Source organism: Moschus berezovskii, chromosome X, assembly GCF_049115385.1.
Source record: "Moschus berezovskii isolate FMDL1 chromosome X, NW_MosBer_1.0, whole genome shotgun sequence".
NCBI lineage: Eukaryota > Metazoa > Chordata > Mammalia > Artiodactyla > Moschidae > Moschus > Moschus berezovskii.
In genome coordinates this window covers 110,080,479-110,103,152 of record NC_142488.1, presented here as the reverse complement: position 1 = coordinate 110,103,152, position 22,674 = coordinate 110,080,479, and the positions used below count along the sequence as shown (strand labels likewise).

The following is a 22,674-nucleotide window of genomic DNA, read 5'->3' as shown; positions in this document are numbered from 1 at the left end:
GCAGGTCGTGGTGGAGAGGTCTGACAGAATGTGGTCCACTGGAGAAGGGAATGGCAAACCACTTCAGTACACTTGCCTTGAGAACCCCATGAACAGTATGAAAAGGCAAAATGATAGGATACTGAATGAGGAACTCCCCAGGTCAGTAGGTGCCCAGTATGCTACTGGAGATCAGTGGAGAAATAACTCCAAAAAGAATGAAGGGAGGGAGCCAAAGCAAAAACAATACCCAGTTGTGGATGTGACTGGTGATAGAAGCAAGGTCCGATGCTGTAAAGAGCAATATTGCATAGGAACCTGGAATGTTAGGTCCATGAATCAAGGCAAATTGAAAGTGGTCAAACAGGAGATGGCAAGAGTGAGCATAGACATTCTAGGAATCAGTGAACTAAAATGGACTGGAATGGGTGAATTTAACTCAGATGACCATTATATCTACTACTGTGGGCAGGAATCCCTTAGAAGAAATGGAGTAGACATTGTGGTCAACAAAAGAGTCCGAAATGCAGTACTTATATACAATCTCAAAAACGACAGAATGATCTCTGTTCATTTCCAAGGCAAACCATTCAGTATTACAGTAATTCAACCCTATGCCCCAACGAGTAATGCTGAAGAAGCTGAAGTTGAACAGTTCTATGAAGACCTACAAGACCTTTTAGAACTAACACCCCAAAAAGATGTCCTTTTCATTATAGGGGACTGGAATGCAAAAGTAGGAAGTCAAGAAACACCTGGAGTAACAGGCAAATTTGGCCTTGGAGCACGGAATGAAGCAGGGCAAAGGCTAATAGAGTTTTGCCAAGAGAATGCACTGGTCATAGCAAACACCCTCTTCCAACAACACAAGAGAAGACTGTACACACGGACATCACCAGATGGTCAACACCGAAATCAGATTGATTATATTCTTTGCAGCCAAAGATGGAGAAGCTCTATACAGTTAACAAAAACAAGACCAGGAGCTGACTGTGGCTCAGATCATGAACTCCTTATTGCCAAATTCAGACTTAAATTGAAGAAAGTAGGGAAAACCACTAGACCATTCAGATATGACCTAAATCAAATCCCTTATGATTATACAGTGGAAGTGAGAAATAGATTTAAGGGACTAGATCTGGTAGATAGAGTGCCTGATGAACTATGGACGGAGGTTCATGACATTGTAAAGGAGATGGGGACCAAGACCATCCCCATGGAAAAAAAATGCAAAAAAGCAAAATGGCTGTCTGAGGAGGTCTTATAAATAGCTGTGAAAAGAAGAGAAGCGAAAAGCAAAGGAGAAAGGAAAGATATACCCATCTGAATGCAGAGTTCCAAAGAATGGCAAGGAGAGATAAGAAAGCCTTCCTCAGCGATCAATGCAAAGGAATAGAGGAAAACAACAGAATGGGAAAGACTAGAGATCTCTTCAAGAAAATTAGAGATACCAAGGGAACATTTTTTGCAAAGATGGGCTCAATAAAGGACAGAAATGGTATGGACCTAACAGAAGCAGAAGATAGTAAGAAGAGGTGGCAAGAATACACAGAAGAACTGTACAAAAAAGATCTTCACGACCGAGATAAGCACGATGGTGTGATCACTGACCTAGAGCCAGACATCTTGGAATGTGAAGTCAAGTGGGCCTTAGAAAGTATCACTACGAACAAAGCTAGTGAAGGTGATGGAATTTCAGTTGAGCTATTTGAAATCCTGAAAGATGATGCTGTGAAAGTGATGCACTCAATATGCCAGCAAATTTGGAAAACTCAGCAGTGGCCATGGACTGGAAAAAGTCAATTTTCATTCCAATCCCAAAGAAAGGCAATGCCAAAGAATGCTCAAACTACCGCACAATTGCACTCATCTCACATGCTAGTAAAGTCATGCTCAAAATTCTGCAAACCAGGCTTCAGCAATACGTGAACCGTGAACTTCCAGATGTTTAAGCAGGTTTTAGAAAAGGCAGAGGAACCAGAGATCAAATTGCTGACATTCGCTGGATCATGGAGAAAGCAAGAGAGTTCCAGAAAAACATCTATTTCTGCTTCACTGACTATGCCAAAGCCTTTGACTGTGTGGATCACAATAAACTGTGGAAAATTCTGAAAGAGATGGGAATACCAAACCACCTGACCTGCCTCTTGAGAAACCTGTATGCAGGTCAGGAAGCAACAGTTAGAACTGGACATGGAACAACAGACTGGTTCCAAATAGGAAAAGGAGTACGTCAAGGTTGTATATTGTCTCCCTGCTTATTTAACTTATATGCAGAGTACATCATGAGGAACGCTGGGCTGGAAGAAGCACAAGCTGGAATCAAGATTGCCGGGAGAAGTATCAATAACCTCAGATATGCAGATGACACCACCCTTAAGGCAGAAAGTGAAGAGGAACTAAAAAGCCTCTTGATGAGAGTGAAAAAGTTGGCTTAAAGCTCAACATTCAGAAAACTAAGATCATGGCATCTGGTCCCATCACTTAATGGGAAATAGATGGGGAAACAGTGGAAACAGTGTCAGACTTTATTTTTGGGGGCTCCAAAATCACTGCGGATGCTGATTGCTGCCATGAAATTAAAAGACACTTACTCCTTGGAAGGAAAGTTATGACCAACTTAGATAGCATATTAAAAAGCAGAGACATTACTTTGCCAACCAAGGTCCGTCTAGTCAAGGCTGTGGTTTTTCCCGTGGTCATGTATGGATGTGAGAGTTGGACTGTGAAGAAAGCTGATTGCCGAAGAATTGATGCTTTTGAACTGTGGTGTTTGAGAAGACTCTTGAGAGTCCCTTGGACTGCAAGGAGAGCCAACCAGTCCATTCTGGAGGAGATCAGTCCTGGGTGTTCATTGGAAGGACTGATGCTAAAGCTGAAACTCCAATACTTTGGCCACCTCATGCGACGAGTTGACTCGCTGGAAAAGACTCTGATGCTGGAAGGGATTGGGGGCAGGAGGAGAAGGGGACGACAGAGAATGAGATGGCTGGATGGCATCACCGACTCGATGGAGGTGAGTTTGAGTGAACTCCGGGAGTTGGTGATGGACAGGGAGGCCTGGTGTGCTGCAATTCATGGGGTCGCAAAGAGTCAGACACGACTGAGTGACTGAACTGAACCAACAAGGCCCCACTGTATAGCATGGGGAAGTCTAGTCAATGTTCCATAACAATCTCAGTGAGAAAAGAATTTGAGAAAGAATAAATATTGTGTTGGCCAAAAAAGTTTATTTGGATTTCTCTAAAACCTGAACAAACTTTTTGGCCAACCCAATACATTTATATTTGTGATTGGGTTCCTTTGCTGTGCTCCTGAAGCTAGCACAAAATTGTTAATCAACTAAACTCCAATATAAAATAAAAGGTGAAAAAGAAACCCAATAAGGATCCAGCATAAGCAGAGCTGCAAGAAGATCAGGCATGTTAACACTGCCGCTGGCATGATAAATTGACTTTATCTTTCAGGAGGACAACTTGACAATATGTAATAAGCCATGCAAATGTTTTCCTAGCCTTTGATATGGGAACATATTTCGAGGAAACAGTTTTTAAAAAGATTTTACAAAGATTTCCATTAGTGGCGCTTGTTCTCATACTACTAGTACAGAGTGGGAGTGGCGTTCTTGTGGAAAAGGAAAAAAGAAAGCACAGATCCCAAGGGAGGGGGACTATCTAACCAAATATAAAGTAACTCTAAAGAGTTTCTATAGACTTTCTCTTTATATAGAATTTCTCCCTATATAGAATTTGTTACAGGCACAAAAAGTGAGAAACGTGTTGACTATGTCAGTTCTGGAATTGTGATTCAACAGGTGCAAACCCAGATTGCAAAGGCCCATAAGAACAACTGTGTAAACCTTACCTGCTATTCATGCTGAAAATCATAAATATACAGTTGTCCTGTTTTTTCAAACCACTGCCTCTGCTTTTGACTCTGTCCCCCTTTCTCCTTGGCAGTGTTTGGTGATCAGGGTGCTATGACACAGAGGTCCACCATGAAGAATTCACATGAATTGTGGCTTCTCTAGTCTTTCCTCCCTTTATCACACTTTTGCCAGCCAGAAGGTATTGGAAAGTATCTTCTGCAGGATGTGTATGCAAATAAGTTTCCCTTGGGATTAAAGGTTGTGAAATACCGTGGCTCTCACAGACTGCTTAGGAGTGCAAAGCATGGTCCCATGTAAAGGTCGTTTTTTCCCTGTAGGTGGCGACTCGTGGGCAGGAATCTTGCTGGTAATTTTCAGGTTGTGAAGATAAAACCCGAGAAGCAAAACACTGGTGACTTGACGATATGCAAATATTATTTCTGACAAATAATACTCTGACTCTTCAATGAGTGCGGCAGAAGTACAGAAGATACTCCAACCACGTTCCATTAAATCCCTCATAGCTTTTTTTTTTCTAATGTGAAGAAGAGAAAGCAGTGTGTCTCCTTCAGTAGCATCATAGTAAATTAATACAAGGTTTAAGGCGGTATTCCTAGCTGGAAGTGTCTAGAGAGAGATATTTTGTAACAAAAATGTTCTTGGTGTTGGAAAAGGGGGCAAAAGACCAAAAGATTGGTCAGAAGGGTCTTCCACCTGCCCTGAGCATATTTTAAATAATAGCTCCCTGCCTTGCAACCATGGACTGACTCTCATACTAACAGAGTTGCATAAATGTATTCACACTGAAAGGCCTAACACAAACCTTTCTTTAGGTTAATTTAGTGACTGAGCACAGACACACACATTTGTTTAATGAAGTATTGTTGATTTACTATATTGTGTTAGTTTCAGGTGTATAACATAGTGTTCAGTATTTTTGCAGATTCTCTTCCATTATAGGTTATTCCAAGATATCAGGTATAATTCCCTGTGCTATACAGTAAATCCTTGTTGCATATCTATTTTATGTAGTTTGTTGATCCTATCCCTCAAATTTGTCCCTCCCCACCTCCCTCCCCACTTTGGTAACCATAAATTTATTTTCTATGTCTGAGTCTGTTTCTGTTTTGTATATATATTTATTTGTATTATTTTTTAGATTCCACATATAAGTGACATTATACAGTAATAGTATTTGTCTGACTTATTTCACTAAACATAGTATTCTCTAGGTCTGTCTCATTGCTGCAAATGTCAATATTTCATTCTTTTTATGGCTGAGTAATTGGGTTAATTTATTTTTATTACTCTCAGAAACACTTTGCTTTCCCCAACAGTATTACATAAAGGAAACATTCATATGGTCTTTTAAAAGAGGGAAACAAAAACAGGAAATTAAGTTGCCCAAAGAGGTGAGTTAACACGAATCCAGTTTTCTTCATTTCAAGATCAAAATTTCCTGTACTAAACCATACTTTAGAGCAGATTTTCTTTCTGCTGGTAGAAGAGATTCTCTCTCAGTAAGATGACAGTATATCATGGTCACAAATTGGTCATTGCTGTGGGTCTTCAAAAAGTCACTTTTTTTATGCCCTGAAAGACCCCAGAGCCACAATAAGCCCTTTCAGTTCAGTTCAGTCGCTCAGTCGTGTCCTACTCTTTGCAACCCCATGAATCACAGCACGCCAGGCCTCCCTGGCCATCACTAACTCCCTTTAGGACCCTCTTAATTTGAGAATTTAGTCATTTGGTGGATCCTAGATTGGTTGTCTTCCTCTTATTGCAACACTGTGTGCTGCTCATTTTAATGACATGATTTAAAAGATTTTTAAGATCACAGCATATGGTCAGCCTCAGTTTTTAAATTGTTGCTCAGGGGACTTCCCTGGTGTTCCAGTGACAGACTGCATTCCCAATGTAGGGGGCCTGGGCTTGATCCCTGGTCAGGGAACTAGATCCCACCTACCACAAGTGAGGTCGCATGTCACAGCTAAGACCTGGCACAGCCCAATAGACAAATATTTTTAAAATTTATAGTTTGGGTTAATGATGTATCAAAACACCTGAACGTTAATCCATGACCTCTTGACTGAAAAACCAGGGATCCCCTCTATTTGGTCAAGACTTACTGGAATTCTGTACTAGATGAGAAATTGGAAATTGGCTAGGTTGATTTGACCCAAAAACATTTTGGCTACCCTGTTGACAATGAATATGTCAATATAACTTTATACATCTTAAATGCTTTCAAAATGACTTAACTTTAAGGCTCAGAAGCCTAAAGAAAAAAGGCAGCAAAGGACTACTTTGGAAGAAGATATTGAGTTCTACAGATGGCCTTATTTTTTTTTCACTGTTTTTAAAAATGTGCCTCATTCAAATGGCCTTCCTAGCACTCTGACAGCAAGTATTTATGAGTGAAAAAAAGGGAGAGAAAATGAATGAGGCATACTTTTCTCGTGACTCAGTTTCTTTTAATGTCATGGTTCTGATCTAAAACACCTGAGGTGTAGCAGAGGCCTCCCTCTAGTATCTTCTGAAATGAGAGAAGGTATTGGAGGAACTTTGCTTATAGACCCCATAGAATGTATTGATTTTTCACTGAAGGTTCAAACAACCATTTTAGGGACTATCTCAAAACTGATTACTTTTCTCTAGTCTCTTATTCTGCTGCTGTTTAGTCAGCTTTGCTACTAGCTATAGAGGCAGGAAGATGGGGCGGACCCATGACCAGAGAAAGCAGCCCCAGTTCTCTGAGAAGCTGCTAGAAATGTTCTGGCGTTGAGAACTGGTTGAGTGAAATGCTTTGGTAGAGCTGTGTACACAAGATACTGCTGGAATGTGCACTGTGTAAACATTATTGAATAACTCTAATTTTTGAAGGTTAGAGGAGTTCTCATTTGCCTCCACAAAGGCATTGGAGAATGAGTGATCTCAGTGGTGCTGCTTTTCATAACAAGGCTGGAAGAAAGATACGTGTATGTGTGAGGGGGCTAGGAGGCCACGGTAGAACATACTAGAGCATGGGAATAGTTACAAATCTTAATTAAAATTCAATTTTTGAATTATTGCTGGAGGCCATACTTATGACATTCCTTGCCATTAGGGCTCAGCTTATATTAGGCATATGACAGGGATTAGTAAAAATGATGGGGAAATTGTTAATGAATTCTACCATTACTATCAATTGAAGCACAGACGTATTAAAAGGGAATTTAGCATAATACTCTCAAGGTCTTTCCATACTGTCACAGACGACAAGATTTCATCTCTTGTATAGAGTATTATGCTATGTAAAATAAGTCAGAGAAAGACAGATACCAAAAGATCTCACATGTGGAATATGAAACACAAGCAAACAAACACCTAAAATTAACTAGCAAACCAAGCAAAGCAAACACATAGATATAGAGAACAGAGTAGTGGTTACCAGAGGGAAAGGTGCAGGGGAGAGGGTGAGATTATAAAAGGGGTCAACTGCATGGTGTTGAATGGAAACTAAATTTCTGGTGGTAAGCACGCTGTAGAGTACTCAGTAGTGGATATATAATTTATATGCATACAGCTTATATAATGTTATAAATCCCTTTACCTCAATTTTTAAAAAAGTATTTAGAGGGCATATTCAGTTCAGTTCAGTCACTCAGTCGTGTCCAACTCTTTGTGACCCCATGGACTGCAGCACACCAGGCCTCCCTGTCCATCACCAACTCCTGGAGTTTACCCAAATTCATGTCCATTGAGTTGGTGATGCCATCCAACCATCTCATCCTCTGTCGTCCCCTTCTCCTCCCACCTTCAATCTTTCCCAGCATCAGGGTCTTTTCCAATGAGTCAGCTCTTCGTATCAGGTGGCCAAAGTATTGGAGCTTCAGCTTCAGCATCAGTCCTTCTAATGAACACTCAGGACTGATCTCCTTTAGGATGGACTGGTTGGACCTCCTTGTAGTCCAAGGGACTCTCAAGAGCCTTCTCCAACACCACAGTTCAAAAGCATCAACTCTTCGGCACTCAGCTTTCTTTATAGTTCAACTCTCACATCCATATGTGATTACTGGAAAAACCATAGCTTTGACTAGACGGACCTTTGTTTGCAAAATAATGTCTCTGCTTTTTAATATGCTGTCTAGGTTGGTCATAACTTTCCTTCCAAGGAGTAAGTGTCTTTTAATTTCATGGCTGCAGTCACCATCGGCAGTGATTTTGGAGGGCAAATTAGGTTGTTCTAAAGAATCAATTTTAAATCATATCCTGGTAACTTGATCTCAGTGATTTTGCCTATTTGAGTAGATATATTTTTATTAATGAACTTCCCAGGTGGCTCAGTGGTAAAGAATCCACCTGCCAGTGCAAGAGACACAGGTTCAATCTCTGAGTCAGAAAGATCCCCTGGAGGAGGAAATGGCAACACACGCTAGTATTCTTGCCTGGAAAATCACATGGACAGAGGAGCCTGGTGAGCTATAGTCCATGGGGTCACAAAAAAGTCAGACACAACTGAGTAACTAAGTATGCATGCATTTTTATTAATCAATATAAATATGCATAAAATGTGTAACTATATCTACTAAATAATATATGTAATTTAAAGGAGTTTTCCTTTTTAAATTGAAGGATATTTGATTTACAGTATTGTATTAGTTTCAGGTATGCAGCAAAGTGATTCAGTTATATATGTATATAACTGATTCTTTTCCATTATAGGTTGTTATAAGATATTGAATATAATTCTCCATACTGTACAGTAGGTCCTAGTTGTTTATCTCTTTTATATAGAGCACTATGTGTCTGTTAATCCCCAAATCCTAATTTATCCATCCCCCACCCTTCCCCTTTGGTAACCATACATTTGTTTTCTATGTCTGAGTCTGTTTCTGTTTTGTAAATAAGTTCACTTGTATCATCTTTTTTAGATGCCACATATAGAGGATATCATATGATATTTGTCTTTGATTTACTTCACTTTGTATGATGAACTCTAGTTCCATCCATGTTGCTGCAAAAGGCATTATTTCATATATATGTGTTCCTAAGCCATAAAAAACATATATGAAATAATGCCATTTGCAGCAGCATGGATGGAACTAGAGATTATCATTCATATATGTGTGTGTGTGTGTGTGTGTGTGTGTGTGTGTGTGTATGTAATCTTCTTTATCTATTCAGCTGTCAATGGACTCTTCGGTTGCTTCCATGTCATTGCTATTGTAAATAACTCTGCTATGAACATTGGGGTACATGTATCTTTTTGAATTAAAGTTTTTGTTTTTTCCAGAAATATGCCCACAAGTGGGATTGCAGGATCATATGGTAACTCTATTTTTAGTTTTTAAGAAGCCTCAATACTGCTCTCCATAGTAGCTGCAGCAGTTTACATTCCCAAGTACAGTGTAGGAGGGTTCCCTTTTCTCCACACCCTCTCCAGCATGTATTTGTAGACTTTTTGATGAGGGCCATTCTGACTGGTGTGAGATGATACCTCACTGTAGTTTTGATCTACATTTCTCTAATAATTAGCAATGTTGAGCAGCATATTGCTTTATTATTTTTAAAAATTGGTTTATTTTAATTGGAGGACAGTTGCTTTACATTATTGTGAATGGTTTTTGCCATATATCAACATAAATCGGCCATAGGTATACATGGACTCAGTGGCAGATTACATTTGAACATGTTAAAATAGGGATTGTATGGGGAAAAAAGGGCACAAACCTTTTAAAACCTATTTTCAGGCACAAGGTAGGGCCTTATACAGTTTTAACTAGATTCAAGGATAGGCACGTTTAAGCTTAGAGTTGAGAAAGTGTCCTGTTTAAAAGTTCCTGGCCTCTCTGGATGACTAAAAGAATGTGGCCACCCCAGGCCCTCCTTTCCTTACTGCGGCCTTCAGATGGGGCACCAGCCTCGGTCTCTGCTCGGCATTCTTCACTTGCTGAGGCCACCTTGCTCTCCACTGTGGTCTGACTTGTGACCTTTGCTGTAGAATTTACTGCTTATGTTAGAGTCGGTGTGAGAATGAAGCAATAGCCAGTTTTTTTTTTTAATGTAAAAAAATATGGGTATCAAGCACTATAAAATACCATCTGATCCATTTCCCTTCAAATATTAGGAGAGCATTTATTATACTTCAGGAAAGCAGAAAGATCTGGCTAAAATATAGAAACTGAGTGGAAATTGCCCTTGTGAAGGATATGAGGCATACGTTTAATGTCAGGAAGTTGATTTTTAATAGTCTTTGTGAGTTTAATCTTAAGTAGGAGGAAAAACAGAAAATTTACATACAATCCATTTATATCAATCATGATTTTAAATGAGTGACTAAAAAATGCTGTTAACAGTGTAAATCACCAAAACATTTTATTAAAACCACTTTGCAAAAAACTCATCACTCAGTTTCTGAACTTCATTCCTGTGTATACATAGTTTTGACAAAATCATATCTGAAATGATACTGCAATAAGCATCTTTGAACACGTTCTCTTCTTATTTTTAATTCTTTCCTTAGGTTGAGTTCCTAGAGCAGGTTCCTGGTTCAAAGGGGATGAGCATTTTTATGGTTCTTGGTTTGTTTTGCCAAGTTATTCTAAAAAAAGATGTAATTAATTTTTCATTCTGGTAGCTCAGCTGGTAAAGAAAATCTGCCTTCAATGCAGGAGATCCCGATTTGATTCCTGGATCCAGAAGATCCCCTGGAAAAGGGATAGGCTACTCATTCCAATATTCTTGGGTTTCCCTGGTGACTCAGATGGTAAAGAATCAACCTGCAATGTGGGAGACCTGGGTTTGATCCCTGGGTCAGTAAGATCCCCTGGAGGAGGGCATGGCAACCCACTCCAGTATTTTTGCCTGGAGAATCCCCATGGACAGAGGAGCCTGGCGGGCTACAGTCCATGGGGTCGCAGAGAGTTGGACACGACTAAATGACTGAGCACAGCACAGCAGCAAGATATGAAGGTGCCTAGTTTTTCCTTCTTCCCCAAACTTTACCATGAGTGGGCTTTTGTAATTTTTTAGTTATTTGCGTAAAAAGTACTCAGTGCTACTGTGTATCTTGAAATTAACTAAAATTTAGATGTTTGTATTGTTAGCTATTTTTGTATAATAAGCCATCCGAAAACTTAGTGGTTTAAACAAAAAACATTTCTTATTTCTCACGAGTCTGTAGTTTTTCAGGACTGTTCTGCTCATCTGTGATGGCTGCAGTTGATCTTCCTGGGGATTGCTCTCATGTGAGCTGTCAGTTGGTGGGTTGGCTGGGAGCTGCCTGGTCTAGGATGGCTGATGAGCCATTACAAGTGGGCTCTTCCCCATGCGGCCTTTTTCAAGCAGGCTAGCCCAGGATTCTCCACATGCTATGGAAGGGTTCCAGGAGAGTGAGGGCCACTTGACACCTAGTCTGAGAGCTGGCACTTGAACACTTCTGCCACATTCTATTAGGGGAAAAAAAAGGCAAACTCACATTCAAGAGCTGGGGAAAAATAAACTCTATCTCTTGATAGCAACAACTCTCAGTTCAGTTCAGTCACTCAGTCGTGTCCGACTCTTTGAGACCCCATGGCCTGCAGCACGCCAGGCCTCCCTGTCATTCACCAACTCCCGGAGCTTACTCAAACTCGAGTCCATTGAGTCAGTGATGCCATCCAACCATCTCATCCTCTGTCATCCCCTTCTCCTCCCGCCTTCAGTCTTTCCTAGCATCAGGGTCTTTTCAAATGAGTCAGCTATTTGCATGAGGTGGCCAAAGTATTGGAGCTTCGGCTTCAGCATCAGTCCTTCCAATGAACACTCAGGACTGATCTCCTTTAGGATGGACTGGCTGGATCTCCTTGCTGTCCAAGGGACTCTCAAGAGTCTTCTCCAACACCACAGTACAAAAGCCATCAATTCTTAGGCACTCAGCTTTCTTTATAGTCTCAATCTCACATCCATACATGACTACTGGAAAATCCGTAGCTTTGATTAGACAGACCTTTGTTGGCAAAGTAATGTCTCTGCTTTTTAACAAGCTGTCTAGGTTGGTCATAACTTTTCTTCCAAGGAACAAGCATCTTTTAATTTCATGGCTGCAGTCACCATCTGCAGTAATTTTGGAGTCCCCAAAACTAAAGTTTCTCACTATTACCATTCTTTCTCCATCTATTTGCCATGAAGTGATGGGACCAGATACCATGACCTTAGTTTTGTGAATGTTGAGTTTTAAGCCAACTTTTTCACGCTCCGTTTTCACTTTCATCAAGAGGCTCTTTAGTTCTTCTTCACTTTCTGCCATAAGGGTGTTGTCATCTGCATATCTGATGTTATTGATATTTCTATCAGCAATCTTGATTCCAGCTGTGCTTCATCCAGTCCAACATTTCTCATGATGTACACTGCATAAAAGTTAAATAAACAGGGTGACAATATACAGCCTTGACTTATTCCTTTCCCAATTTGGAACCAGTCTGTTGTTCCATGTACAGTTTTAACTGTTGCTTCTTGACTTGCATACAGATTTCTCAGGAGGCAGGTCTGGTGGTCTGGTATTCCCATCTCTTGAAGCATTTTCCACAGTTTGTTGTGATCCACACAGTCAAAGGCTTTGGAATAGTCAACAAAGCGGAAGTAGATGTTTTTCTGGAACTCTCTTATTTTTCTATGATCTAACAGATGTTGGCTATTTGATCTCTGGTTCCTCTGCTTTTTCTAAATCCAGCTTGAACATCTGGAAGTTCACGTACTGTTGAAGCCTGGCTTGGAAAATTTTGAGCATTACTTTGCTAGCGTGTGAGATGAGTGCAATTGTGCGGTAGTTTGTGCATTCTTTGGCATTGCCTTTCTTTGGGATTGGAATGAAAACTGACCTTTTCCAGTCCTGTGGCCACTGCTGAGTTTTCCAAATTTGCTGAGCATCATCTTTTAGGATTTGAAATAGTTCAACTGGAATTGCATCATCTTCACTAGCTTTGTTCATAGTGATGCTTTCTAAGGCCCACTTGACTTCACAGTCCAGGATGTCAGGTGAGTGATCACACCATCATGATTATCTGGGTCATGAAGATCTTTTTTGTACAGTTATTCTGTGTATTGTAGCCACCTCTTCTTAATATCTTCTGCTTCTGTTAGGTCCATACCATTTCTGTTCTTTATTGTGCCCATCTTTACATGAAAAGTTCCCTTGGTACCTCTCATTTTCTTGAAGAGATCTCCAGTCTTTTCCAATCTATTGTTTTCCTCTATTTCTTTGCACTGATCACTGAGTAAGTCTTTCTTATCTCTTCTTGCTATTCTTTGGAACTGTGTATTCAAATGTATATATCTTTCCTTTTCTCCTTTGCCTTTCACTTCTCTTCTTTTCATAGCTGTTTGTAAGGCCTCCTCAGACAACCATTTTTCCTTTTTGCATTCTTTTTTTTTGGAGATGGTTTTGATCACTGTCTCCTATACAATATCAAGAACCTCCATCTCTATGTCATGTTATAAAGTGTGTGGATACAGGGAGGGGTGGAAAATCAGCACCATTTTTGCAGCTGTTAGACTGCAGTAGTCAATATTATCCTTCAAAGCTCCCATCTTTCAAAGCTCTATCCATGTTCCAGAGATGTACCAAGTAATTAAAAAAAAAAAAAGCCTTTCTCAGAATATAAGCCAATTAAGAAAATCACTTTGTTCTTTCTAGCCATCCATTTTATACAGCATTCTTGAGTCTAGTTAATTTTTTATGATTTTGAAATATCAAATCCACAATAAAACAATTTCAAAATTGATCTCCATCAAGACTGTTTGAAAGAATGTAGCCCAGACTTTGAAATCAATCCAAGCAAAGCATTCTAAAATGTTTAAAACAATGGCAATATCCTTGGAATACTGGAGAGCCTGACAAACTGGTTACCCTGAAATGATTAACTGTTTTGTGTATATTTTTTCTGGAACATTTGTTAAAGTCTTGCTTTAAATATATACCTATTGACTACAGATAAATTTGGGGGTTTAGTATATCTTAATTGAATATCAAATTACTTTTTCACCTAAAGGAGTTTAGTGTTGACTTATTTGGGTTGCAAATTACAGCAAACTGACTGGATTTTGTCTTCATTTAGCTTTTTAGTTAATGTTTTTGGAGAAGGAGTACATGTTTATTCTCATATCATCCCAGTTCAGTATTGCTGTCATAAGGATTTGTAGAACCAACCTTGATAGTATATTAAAAAGCAGAGACATTACTCTGCCAACCAAGGTCCATCTAGTCAAGGCAATGGTTTTTCCCGTGGTCATGTATGGATGTGAGAGTTGGACTGTGAAGAAGGCTGATCGCCGAAGAATCAATGCTTTTGAACTGTGGTGTTGGAGAAGACTCTTGAGAGTCCCTTATACTGCAAGGAGATCCAACCAGTCCATTCTAAAGGAGATCAATCCTGGATGTTCATTGGAGGGACTGATGCTAAAGCTGAAACTGCAATACTTTGGCCACCTCATGAGACGAGTTGACTCACTGGAAAAGACTCTGATGCTGGGAAAGGTTGGGGGCGGGAGGAGAAGGGGACGACGGAGAATGAGATGGCTGGATGGCATCACCGACTCTGTGGACATGAGTTTGAGTGTACTCCGGGAGTTGGTGATGGACAGGGAGGCCTGGCGTGCTGTGATTCATGGGGTCGCGGAGAGTCGGACACGACTGAGCGACTGAACTGAACTGAACTGAACTGAATGTTTTAGATATTGCTTTTAGTAAAGTGTAAAGTGTTAGTTGCTCAGTTGTGTCCGACTCTTTGCGACCCCATGGACTGTAGCCTGCCAGGCTCCTCTGTCCATGAGATTCTCCAGGAAAGAATACTGGAGTGGGTTTCCATGCCCTCCTCCAGGGGTTCTTCCTGACCCAAGGATCGAACCTGCGTCTCTTATGTTTCCTGCATTGGCAGATAGGTTCTTTACCACTAGTGCCACCTGGGAAGCTCAGACACTGTGTTTAGTGACTTTTAAAAAACCAGTGTATACAAACTTTGTCCCCTAAAGGGAGTTGACTTGAGTGGTCTTTCAGGAACAGTGATAAAAGAATTCTGTGCCTATAAAGTTAACCAAGATTTAGAAGTAAATCTTGCCTGAGAGTTTCCATCATCTGGCCATACATGTTTGGGTTTAAATCTCCTTGAAGTTAACATTAATGAGAAACTCAGGTGATACAGACTCTGAATACATCTACTTTTAGAAAATAAAACTCCTTTATTGAGAAGTGCTATTTGGAGTCAGCAAAGAGGAGCAGAAATCCCTAATTGCCAGTATCAGTGATCTTATGTTGGGACAACCTAAGAGAGCTTTTTCACATGAAATGCCAGCAAGCACTCATGTTTGGACATTTTTCCATTCCCAAAGTAGACGGCAGATTCTCTTTGTCATTCACTAGAAGAGGCTGTTTTCTCTTCCCTTGATCTAAAAGTTCAATTTGGTGAAAGTCAACAGTCTGGAGAAATGAAAATAGATTATGTCTGCGTAAGACTTGGAAATCAACCTGGATGAAGGATGTTAGATCAGTTGCCTGGGTTAGAACTGTCAGCTGGGTGCATGTCCATAAATGTGCTACATGTATTTTCTCCTGGCCCTGTTTTTGTGCCATCCCCAGCAAGTTTTTCTGCGACTTTATATTTCAGCTCAATTATACAACAGACCAGAGATTTGAAATCTTGGAGTGTTAATGTATTATTGTTCAGTTGCTAAGTCACACCCAATTCTCCATGAACTGCAGCATGCCAGGCTTTTCCTGTCCTTCACTATCTCCCAGAATTTGTTCAAACTCATTTCCACTGAGTCAGTGATGCCACCCAAACCATCTCATCCTCTGTTGCCTCCTTCTCCTCCTGCCCTCAGTCTTTCCCAGCATCAGGGTCTTTTCCAGTGAGTTGGCTCTTTGCCTCAGGTGGCCAAAGTATTGGAGCTTCAACATCAGTCCTTACAATGAATATTCAGGGTTGATTTCCTAGGATTTCAGTAGGATTGACTGGTTTGATCCTTGCAGTACGAGGGACTCTCAAAGAGTTTTCTCCAGCACCACAGTTTGAAAGCATCAATTCTTTGGTGCTCAGCCTTCTTTATGGTCCACTCTCACATCCATATGTGACTACTGGAAAAATCATAGCTTTGACAAGATGGACCTTTGTTGGCAAAGTGATGTCTCTGCTTTTTAATATTCTGTCTAGGTTGGTCATAGCTTTTCTTCCAAGGAGCAAGCATCTTTTAATTTCATGGTTGCAACCACTGACCGCAGTCATTTTGGAGCCCAAGAAAATGAAATCTGCCACTGTTTCCACTTTTTCCCCATCTATTTGCCGTGAAGTGATGGAACCAGATGCCATAATGTTAGTTTTTTGAATGTTGAGTTTTAAGCCACTTTTTCACTTTCCTCTTTCACCCTCATCAAGAGGCTTTTTAGTTATTCTTTGCTTTCTGCCATTAGAATGGTATCATCTGATTATCTGAGATTGTTGATATTTCGCCTAGCAATCTTGATTCCAGCTTGTGAGTCATCCAGCATGGCATTTCCCATGATGTACTCTGCATATAAGTTAAATAAACAGAGTGACAATATATAGCCTTGGCGCACTTCTTTTCCAATTTTGAATCACTCCATTGATCCATGTCCAGTTGTAAATATTGCTTCTGTCCTGCATACAGTTTTCTCAGGAGACAGGTATGATGGTCTGGTATTCCCATATCTTTAATAATTTTCAGTAGTTTGTTGTGATCCACATAGTCAAAGGCTTTAGTGTAGTCAATGAAGCAGGAGTAGATTTTTTTTTTTTTTTGGAATTACCTTACTTTTCCTGTGATCCAACAGATGTTGGCAATTTGATCTCTGGTTCCTCTTTCTTTTCTAAATCCAGCTTTTATATCTGGAAGTTCTTGGTTCACATACTGTTAAAGCCTAGCTTGAAGGATTTTGAGCAAATCTTAATTTTAAGCATGTGAAATAAACACAGTTGTAAAGTAGTTTGAACACTCTTTGGCATTGCCTTTCTTTGTGATTGGAATGAAAACTTACCTTTTCCAGTCCTATGGCCACAGCTGAGTTTTCCAAATTTGATGGCATATTGAGTGCAGCACTTTAATAGTATTGTCTTTTAGGATATTAAATAGCTCAGTTGGAATTCCATCACCTCCCCTAGCTTTGTTCATAGTAATGCTTCCTAAGACCCTCTTGACTTCACACTCCAGGGTGTCTGGCTCTAGGTGAGTGACCACACCACTGTGGTTAACTGGGTCATTAGAAACTTTTTTGTACAGTTCTTCTGTGTATTCTTGCTACCTCTTCTTAATGTCTTCTGTTTCTGTTACATTCTTGCTCTTTCTGTCCTTTATCTTGCCCCTCTTGTATGAAATGTTCCCTTGGTATCCCTAATTTTCTTGAAGAGATCTCTAGTCTTTCCCATTCTATTGTTTTCCTATATTTCTTTGCATTCACTTAAGAAGCTTTCTTATCTCTGCTTACTATTTTCTGGAACTCTGGATTTAGTTGGAACTCTGCATATCTTTCCCATTCTCGTTTGTCTTTTCCTTCTCTTCTTTTCTCAGCTATTTGTAAGACCTCCTGTATGGGCAAGCCATTTAATTTTCCTGAATCCACTGAATGTCTCCATCTACAAAACAGGCATGAAAATACCTATTCACAGGTTGCTTCAGGAACCAAATGAGATAAAGTAGCATAAATAATAGTCACAGCTTATAGTGATTGAGAACTTGCTGTGTACGGGGCATTCTTCTAAGGACTCTGCCCATTTACTCCTTCCTAAAATCCTATTGTTTCTATTTTATAGTTAAGGAAACTGAGACACAGTCTATAGAAACTCTCTGAAACCTCTAAAACACATTAAACAAATGTTAGCTCTAACCTTAATTCTCCTGGTAGTGTATATTTCCCTATCAGTTTGACCTAAATCCAACAAATGCTAGCACCATTCAAAAGCTGAATCTGTGTTTCCCTCCCTAACAGTTCCTTTTCACCCTCTCAGGTTTCCTGTGGATACCATGACGGTCACGGTGGTGTATGATAACTCAGAGGCCACGGAACTATGCGCTGCTCAGCACCTCTACCTCAAGCCCATAGCAAAGCTGATGATCAATGTGTTGCTCCCTGAGAGTCCGGAACCCTCGAGACCCGTCTCTAACTGGGAAGTTCTGGACCAGCTGAAGAGCCTGATTTGTCCTGACCAGTTCACCACTGTGCGGCTCGCCAAGAGCACCAGGGACTTCATCCGATTTGAGGGGGAGGCGGAAACACGAAGCTTGGTTCAAATCCTGAAGGCCAAGTTGCACGGGAAGATCATCAAGCTAAACGGCTTGGAAACAGACTTAAAAGTCATGGTGACAGACGCCCAGGGAGAGTGGGAGCACTTCCCCAAGGAAAATGGTGCCACCCCGATGGGTGATGGGTCTGAAGAGCAGGACCATGATAAAAGCCCAAATTCCATATACTTCGAAGGGCTGCCCTGCAAGTGGTTTGCTCCCAAAGGTTCCAGTGGGGAGAAGCCGTGTGAAGAGATCCTTCGGGTTGTCTTTGAAAGCTTTGGGAAGATCAAGAATGTTGATATCCCGATGCTCGACCCCTACCGAGAGGTCATAACCAGTGGGAACTTTGGGGGGTTCAACTTTGGCTTGCAGACGTTCGAGGCATTTATACAGTACCAAGAGTCAACTGACTTCTTAAAGGCCATGGAGTCCCTCCGCGGGATGAAGCTGATGCTTAAAGGAGATGATGGGAAAGCTCTGGCATGTAACATCAAGGTAAGGAGCAGCCAGGGTTTAAAAAAAAAAATTTCCCATGGTTCAGGTGGTCTTGAGTAAAAGCTAGAAGGAAGCCTCTGAAACAGATTTCCTTAGACCACCCTGGAGGCTCTGATCAAGAGCTAATGTAAAGATTTATGTTGTCATTAATAAGTGGGTGTTTTTTGGGGACAGAATGTCATCATGATTAGGGCATTCTCCTACTGTCAGCCATGCACCAGCTATGGTTTGAAGTGATGGTTGTTATAGTCCAGGGCTGCCCAGCTCCTTGGGGACATTAAAGGATTCTTCATGGTCCTTATGGAAGTATCTCATATGCTTTTTCTGTTTGACAAGTTGCTGGGAAAGGGCAACATGTAGCTTGGAACAAGAAAGGCAGTTTATTCCCTCTTTGCTATTGGGGTCACAGTTAACTATACATTAATGACGACTGTCAGGTAAATTAGAAAACAGAATCCCAACAAACCTGGTTCCTTTCCTCTCAAAGTCAGCCTGTCTATCCAGCATGAAGACAGCTTCATGACTGCCTGAATGCCTGGTCATCTTGTTCTTGAAAACTTAATGCAGCTAAACCCTTTTTCTCTAAATCAGTCTTTAGTGTGAATTTGAACTTTCAGCTTCAGTAGCTTCAGGTGTGTGTGTGTGTGTGTGTGTGTGTGTGTGTGTGTGTGTGTGTGTGTGTGTTATGTGTGAGGCTACTTGGGTTAAAATATATGTTTGAAACTTATGAGCTATTCAGTCTGACAAAAGATCTAGCAAATGCTAAAATGACCACCTACGTACCACTGCAGCTTAGAAAATAAAGCATTACCAGTGGAATGAGAACATGTTCCCCTTTGTGTACCATCCTCAGTCAAGGCTGCTCACTCCCCTCGAAGGTAATTGTGATGGTGAATTTGGTGTTTGTCACTCATGCATATTTAAATAGCTACTTCTGCATCCTTATATTTTTTAGGCAAATTTATTTGTAGTACCTCAATCTCCCTTTTACTTTATTTTCAGATTTGCAAAGTTGTTTAATAATCACTGTAGTCAGATCTTGTATCTCTTTTGGTCAATTTTCCTACATCTTTGTTCCCCCCCACCCCATTCCTGGACTGTTTTTGTCTCTGCTGATTTAAAAAAATATTATTAATTACTCAGTTAATCAGTATAACAAACCAGAAGCAATATACTCACATCCCTTAGAACTTGTATCCATAAGGGCACTATGATGCCGCATATAGCTGTCAGGTGAGTTCCTCAAAGGTTCTGCCGAAGAAAGTTCTAGAAACCCCACAAGGACAGTTTGAGAGATGACTGAGAGGCAGTGTAAATGTCTGGGTACTGGGACGCAGAGAAGGCATTTTTAAATCATTTGGTTTGGCATTGCCAGGTACAAATTAATTTTAGCTCTCTGGTCTGGGACATACCTGGTCAGCGGGCAGACTTTTCTAATGATACTTTGAATTGTTTGAGAGCAGGTTATGTTTGATACAACCAAACACTTCAGTGAAGGAGCTATAAAGAAGAGAAATCAAGAAAGGCTGAAATTACAAGAGTTGGAGGAAGAGAGGAAAAAAGCAAAGAAAAGAGAAGAGGAAGAGGCTGAAAGGTGAGGAGACCAAGTTCAATGAAGAGTGTTGTTGTTGTTGTTTTTTGTCTGTCTTTAAACTTTCGATTTATGGATTTATCTCTTCAGGTGAATGGGTTCACTTAATAGATAGCATGACGGGGGGAGCAGGAATTGGTGCCCATTAGAAAATTGCTGTCTTTCCATTACACTGTTACAAAACCAAAAGGAGAAAGCAGTGAAAAACAAGATACTTTAAAAGTATGCTTGTCAGGAGGAACAAGTAATGAGGAATAGTAGGACCAACCAGATTAGGTTGTCTAGGAGTTAATAATCATTAAAAAAAAAAAAAAAAAAGGCCAGGTACTTTTAGCATGAAAATTCTAGCCTGCCAACTTACAAGTTTCACCAGTTTACCTAAATTTACCAAATTTTACCTTGCCTATCCATTGAAATTTTGGGGAAAAATTCTTTTCTGTTTTGGAAAAGATTTTCTTTCATAAGATGATCAATAATCAAACTAACCCAGAAGGATCGGTTGAGACCATTTTTCTTGTTAGTTCAAGTTCTTTCTGTGAATTTAAGGAGCCTATGTATTTACTTCTTTGAGCTTATTATTGTTTCCCAGTTTAGGAGCTTGAGACTAGAAAGGGCTGTTAGATTGTCAAGGGTTTGCCAAGAAGGGACAACTGGACCAGAACTACAGGGCTCCAAAAACCAGTTTTATCTCCTTCCTGGCTCCTCCCCTTGCAGGTTTATTCTTCCAGCCTTTTATGCAAATTATAGAAGTTTAAGAGTAGTCTTCCATGTGCCTCTCACGTTCTTTGGCTGGTGGAGTGCTAGGAGTTACTTAAGGTCATGGCTGTGATACTTGGCCAGAAGCTGATCCCAATAAAGGTAATGATTCCCCCCAAATTTCCAGATCGATCATGCAGTTGAGCTCATCCTCCAGTTTGGGGCTCGGTTCTCCCTCAGGCAGTTGTCCTCCGCTGCCCTTCCCCACCCCCAGGTTTCCATGCTTCTATGAGAGCCTAACCAAAACATCTTAAATATTCAGAAAACAGCAGAAAACTAAGCCCATATTCTTCTAAACCAGCCTGTTTTTATGATAATGTACTGGGTGGCTCAGATGGTAAAGAATCTGCCTGCAATGTGGGAGACCTGGGTTCAATCCCTGGGTTGGGAAGATCCCCTGGAGAAAGGAATTACCTGCTCCAGTATTCTTGCCTGGAGAATTCCATGGACAGAGGAGCCTAGCAGACTACAGTCTATGGGGTCACAGTGTCAGACATTACTGAGTGACTAACACTTCACTGTGTTAAGGAGTGTGCATCAAAGACCGGTTCTCACCTTTAAGATTTTCTGAGTACTTTGTCTTACTTTCATTTGCGTCTGTGTGACCAGCTCAGGGAAGGTTTTGATTTCAAGAGAAATGGAATCGTCACTGCGAAAGCTAGATCCCATAGTCCCTGCTTCTGGTTTGAGAAAGTGCAGGGCAGGGGGTGGGGGAAGGTTGAGGCCCCTCTTTTGAATTCAGTAGTCTTCTTCATTTATTTTTAAAATACACTCTGCCTACATGAGGTCTCCAGTACGTGTTTCTAAACTGACCAACTTAGTTGCGCATCTCTCCCCTTGGCTGATGTGTCACAGTGTCTTTTGTCATCAGTGGTCTAATGTCGAGCCCTGGGGTGTTGTAGCTGGAGATTTTGGGGAATTCCTACCAGGGAGGAGGTAGTGGGGAGGAGAGTAACCCTTTTGCCCAATAAACACCTTCTGAGGGGTTCACTCTCTTAATCATTATCCAGAAAAAGAAAAGAGGAGAGGAAGGTCCAGGAAAAGAGGAGAAAGGCCAGAGTCAAGAGACGTACTCAGAAGGAAAGGGACAGGCACCGGCAAAGGAGACAGAAGGACAGCGCCAAAGTGGAGGCCCAACCAGGGTCCAACTCTTCCGAAGACCTGGAGAAGAGGAAGATCCCACTGACCCAGAGGCAGCTGGAGGCCCTCTACCTGATGCGGGCACTCCTGAGGAAGATTGTAGTAAGGCTCTTGCCCCATTGTTCTTTGGTTTGGGTAGCTAGTGACCTCTCTGAGTCATCATGGCCTTTACTTTGAAACAGCAGCCTATTGTTTAACCAGTGGCTGTGGAAGACTTACTGTATTCATTGAGGTTTGTTTTCAATAGGCTGGTCTCTAATAACCACAATTTTGCATTGACCAAAGGGATACTCAGATTCTCTGAAGGGGTTGGGTCTCACCTCCACCATCTGGGTGCACGCGCACACACATACTTTGTGTTTCTCAACTTTGGGCGATCTCACTGAGCAGTGTAGCTTGTGCACCTACTCTTCTAAGCTCCTAATGGAGGTAACAGAAAAGGCCAGGAGGAGGGATGTGGAGTTTGTAGTCCTACATTGCCTTTCATTGGCCATTCATCAGTGACAGGATTGGATGGGAAAGGAGGGCCTTGAACAGACATATTAGTCTAGTCTTCAACTGTTTGCTAAGGAATATCTCACATCACAGGCCA

General features: G+C 40.9%; 1 protein-coding gene across 1 annotated transcript in view; it reads left to right on the top strand.

Annotated features, from left to right (window-relative positions):
* Positions 1-22,674, top strand: part of LOC129564556 (A-kinase anchor protein 17B-like) — a 34,190-nt gene that overhangs the window by 5,772 nt on the left and 5,744 nt on the right. The window contains exons 2-4 of the mRNA XM_055438648.2: positions 17,824-18,595; positions 20,059-20,189; positions 21,953-22,184. Coding sequence (XP_055294623.2) covers positions 17,840-18,595; positions 20,059-20,189; positions 21,953-22,184 — 1,119 coding nt within the window. The 5' untranslated portion in view covers positions 17,824-17,839. The remainder of the gene's footprint in view (positions 1-17,823; positions 18,596-20,058; positions 20,190-21,952; positions 22,185-22,674) is intronic.